The sequence below is a fragment of the Miscanthus floridulus genome, chromosome 18 (assembly GCF_019320115.1).
Source record: "Miscanthus floridulus cultivar M001 chromosome 18, ASM1932011v1, whole genome shotgun sequence".
Lineage (NCBI taxonomy): Eukaryota > Viridiplantae > Streptophyta > Magnoliopsida > Poales > Poaceae > Miscanthus > Miscanthus floridulus.
In genome coordinates this window covers 24,678,147-24,682,583 of record NC_089597.1, presented here as the reverse complement: position 1 = coordinate 24,682,583, position 4,437 = coordinate 24,678,147, and the positions used below count along the sequence as shown (strand labels likewise).

Below are 4,437 nucleotides of genomic sequence, written 5' to 3'. Positions count from 1 at the left end.
GCCACCGGCGCTTCTCGCCCTCTCGCCGCCGAGGTGGATCCACGCGAGCCGCCCGCGGTCGCCCGCCCGCCCACGATTGCGCCGGTCGCCCGAGCCACGCTCGCGCCGTGTCACCAGAGAACAGAGCCATAAATAAAATTGCAGCGTGCAGCAAGATGCATAGCAGCACGGAGATGGCAAAGGAACCCATGATAGTGAGCCCGAAAGGAGCGAGAAGAATAGGATCGAAAATCTGGAAGGTATGTGGCAGTTACCTGGATCCCATCTTTCCTTCTCAGACTCGCTACATCTTCGTGATATCGTCGTTCTTCTTGCAGTGGAGGCCGATTCCTCTCGCGCCGGTCGCCAGGAGGACGAAGCTCGTCGCCGGGTGGATCCGCTCGCCAGCGCCAGGAGGAAGAAGCCGCGCCGGGATCCTGACCGCTCGCCGGCGGCCTCGCGCCCGCGGTGGCCTCATGCCTTCGCCGTGCCGGAGTCCCGACCGCTCGTCGGCGACCGCAGCGAGGTGGATTTGGAGAGTAGATTTGGGGAAATCTAGAGGAGGAGGTAGGAGCGGAGAAATATCTTCAGGAGAGAGAGAGGAGAGAGCGGGGAGAGATGAAGAAAGGTGTGCACGGATGAGTTAACCAGGATGAATAAAAATTTCAGGTCCGGAGCCTATGGATCACTACCGGTCTGTGAAATGCAACCGACAGTGATAGACATCACTGCCGGCTTTTATTACCAACCAGTAGTGATAATATCTATTACTGTCAGTTTGTTAGAAAATCCGGTAGTGATAGCCTTTTTTCTTACGAACTGACAGTGATGCATCTATCAGTGTCGGTTTTAAAATTCTGGTAGTGATAGGGTCGGCAGTGATAGCTTATTTTGTAGTAGTGATAATATAAGCAAGGGCCCCTTAACAAAAATGTATGTGTTATAATACATATTATATATAGATTCATGCATGAAATAGACCAACACTGCTGATTTCTCCACACAAAAGCTAGATAATTATTATACATTGTATTCCACTGACGACTTATTACACCAAGTACGTTGCGTTATAAGCATCTTAATTAGCAGCGGCCTATGTCATTTAGTTATTATTACACGCTGTTTAATTTATCTCCCAAGCATATATATGATACATACACATTTATGCATGTGCACCTATACATCATATGTACACATATACACACATAAGTACGTGACGCCTAGATACAAGCTAGCAATATACAATACACGGCTAGCATGGCTTATATATACATATGCCTGCATATGATATGTAGTATTGCCAAGAAATTATAGCGCATGCTGCCTGGCCAGTGCTGCTAGATAGCAAGCAAGTATAGCTAGTATATAGTTGAGTAGTAGTGTGTGCTTATTGGGTCACTGGGATGGATATGCATGTCCATACTAGCTGGTCCATGGAATACGTATAGTGTAGTGGTTTGCATTGCATGTGAAGATTCATGAGTACATCCTCCTTCCCCCAGAGCCGGCCTCACGCTGGCAGTTGAAGTAGACGGCGGCCACGGGAGGGCCCAGGTTGTAGAGCTCGGCGAAGTCCCTGGTGTTGAAGTTCTGGCGCCACCCCGGGGCGTACACCGTGATCTGCCGCCCCAGCTGCTGGAACAGCACCAGCACGAAGCGGTGGATCCCCATGGTCGGCCGAGGGCTCTCGTAGCGGATCACCTCTTGCCCTGCATGCCACCAGCAGAAGTTGCATCATATATCACCCATGCATCCATCACGTACGTATACGAATATATATATTTATGATCGAGCATGCAGTACCATATATATATAATTACCTTATTACTTAACCACTTCTCCTGTATTTCATGTACCTATTTTTTTGAGTTGGTCTTCTTCGGTGAACATATTATTTTATCATTGTTTGGCTATAGAAAAAATTATAAATTAAATTATCTCTCGTAAGTTGTTCTTTTGATTATATATACTAGCTCGTTGTATAAGATCGTTGCCACCTAAAATTAAGGATGGATCCGGATATGATGTCCAGATATCCGAAGATCCGATGTCCGTATCTGTTTTAGCGTAAATATGGATATCCGTATTCATATTCGATTTAAACATGGATGTTAAATAGATGTATCCGTATTTATTTTTTGAAGATTATTCTCTCTATCCGATTCCACGTCTGTATCCGATAAAAATGTGAAATATCCGATAATATCCGTATACGTGAAGTACAAATCATTTGAAACCATCTAAATCTTATAATTATGACTAATTAACTATGCAAATGATAATATTTTAATATAACAGACGTTATGTGCCATTATTTAAAAGTTATCTATGGATAATGTAATTTTAATATTATTAACGATATATAAATCCAAAGTTTAACTAATTTTAATATGGCTAATAATATTAATTAGTATTTATTTTATCTATATACTTCTAGAATTTATTTTTATTTATTTGAATTTAGTAATTAATACATATATCTCTTATTTTCTTATATTTTTATATATTTAATTATTGAAATATTGATTAAAATATTTTTTTGGTAGTTGTCTTTATCCACAATGTTATATAGCTATATATATATATATTAAATTCCTTCATCCATAATGATTTTATTACACTACGGAACTATCGATAAGCAAATAGATACATGTTATCTTCAAAATCAAGTAGATATCCGACTTCGAATCTGAATTCGAGATAAGTTTTGGATTAGTATCTGACAATATCCGTATTCGTATTCAAATACGAATTAAAATATGGTAAATAGTGGTATCCGAATCCATATCTGTTCGAATCCGATCCGAATCCATCCGTACCTAAAATATAGAAACTCTCTTAATTATTTATATGACAGGTCGGTGGTGTTCACCATATATCTAGTAGCTTAATTACGTGTGTAATGGCATATAGTTAATTTGTACGTCTCTATATAACCGACCAAGCAACAAGCGGTGTGCCGTATGAGTTTGATCCGGCCGCACAATATAGGAAATCCGGCAGTGTAGTAAAAAGTTTGTCTGGATCAGTTAAAAAAAAGAGAGAAAAGTTTGTGTGGACATAGATGTATAGACAGACAGACAGTCTATCACAGGGCGGAGTGACATGCATACACACTCACCAAATGCAGCCCTAGTAGTTCCCGGAATATCAGTGACCAGCCTGCGTGAACAAGACAGTACAGAGAGGATATGGTCAATAATCCAGTCATATGATGATAATATAGTATAAGATTTTACTGCTCCTATATCTTAGATGCCTGATTTTTTATTGTTGTCCAGACATGTAATTTTATCATTGTTTATTAGCTATTATTAAAAGAAGTTGTGAATTGTCTCTTGTGATCAGTTGTTCTTTTAATTGTACTAGCTACTAGTTGATTAATTGTGTAATATTGTTACTTAAAAAGTCCTAAAAATTTCAACCATATGAGATATATATAGTAACTCCCATAAGATTTACATACTACATATATACAACTAGCTGTAATGGACTAGCCGCTAGCTCATAACATATAGATAGCTAGATAGAGAGAAGGGAGATCGCGTCCAGGATTGTGAGTAGATATATTTACCAGTGCAAATACTCCCTAAGGTTTGGGTCGCTTGGGCTCGGAGCATCCGGGTCGACCATCACCTGAAGAACGAAGCCATTATTATTATACTCCTGTTATTAAGCCATATATTTAGCTGTTCCATTCATTCATTCCGATCATTTTCGTTCATGATATATCACGAATCTTCTTAATGAAAAACCACGCACCTAGTTCCTCCTAGGTACGTTGGATATCATTTTTTTATGATATATGATCATGAATGAAATAATCACCACCACCAGAATCGATATCTATTTCAAAATCTAGCTAGACTGGCTAGAAGAAAATGATGTGTCGGATCAGATGAGATCTGGATGTGTATATACGTACGAGGGTGTAGAAGGTCCTCATGTCGGGTCCCCCGACCTCGACCCTGGGCTGGTTCACCACCATGGATGGCTTGAGCTCGCAGCCGTTGAATACGGTCCTGGTGCCGTAGCTGACCCTGAGGTTGGTGGTCCGGACGAAGGGGTCCAGGACGTCGCCCACCACCCTACCAACCACCAGCGGCTCCCTTTCCCTGCCGCTGCCGGCCATTCGTCGTCCGGCCGATCCCTAGCTTAACTGCTGCAACTTGCTCTCGAGAACAGGAGTCCGTTGTACTCTATGTACTTGCTGGCTAGCTGCAGGAAACTGGTTGGTGTTGGTTTGCATACTTGTCCCACAGCCGATGCCCAGTTTATATAGGAGTATGTGAAGCTCGATCTCATCAGGACTAGCAGCAGTAACAACTAGCTAAGTGGCCGGGACATGTTGTTGGCTGATGAGCTCGCTGAGGTTTACTGCTGTGTGGCTGTGTGCAATGGCCATATACTTTTGTTGCTGGCTGAGTCTGATAGCACAGGCCGGGCCCGGCCATAGAA

At 42.0% G+C, this 4,437-nt stretch overlaps 1 protein-coding gene across 1 annotated transcript; it reads right to left on the bottom strand.

Annotated features, from left to right (window-relative positions):
- Positions 1-936: 936 nt before the first annotated feature.
- Positions 937-4,218, bottom strand: LOC136521728 (protein VERNALIZATION 3-like). The gene is made up of 4 exons (XM_066515500.1): positions 3,905-4,218; positions 3,554-3,615; positions 3,101-3,141; positions 937-1,688 (listed from the first exon to the last, which is right to left on the bottom strand). Exons 1-4 carry the CDS (start codon positions 4,109-4,111, stop codon positions 1,456-1,458), a joined length of 543 nt encoding a protein of 180 aa, XP_066371597.1. The 5' UTR covers positions 4,112-4,218; the 3' UTR covers positions 937-1,455.
- Positions 4,219-4,437: the final 219 nt, after the last annotated feature.

What these genes read in the sequence shown, in the direction of transcription:
- LOC136521728 (XM_066515500.1), bottom strand. Translation starts at nt 4,111, where the DNA reads ATGGCCGGCAGCGGCAGGGAAAGGGAGCCGCTGGTGGTTGGTAGGGTG. An exon ending in CTTAGGGAGTATTTGCACTG is followed by an intron (nt 3,142 to 3,553) that starts GTAAATATATCT and finishes TTGTTCACGCAG; the next exon opens with GCTGGTCACTGATATTCCGG. An exon ending in AACTACTAGGGCTGCATTTG is followed by an intron (nt 1,689 to 3,100) that starts GTGAGTGTGTAT and finishes GGTGGCATGCAG; the next exon opens with GGCAAGAGGTGATCCGCTAC.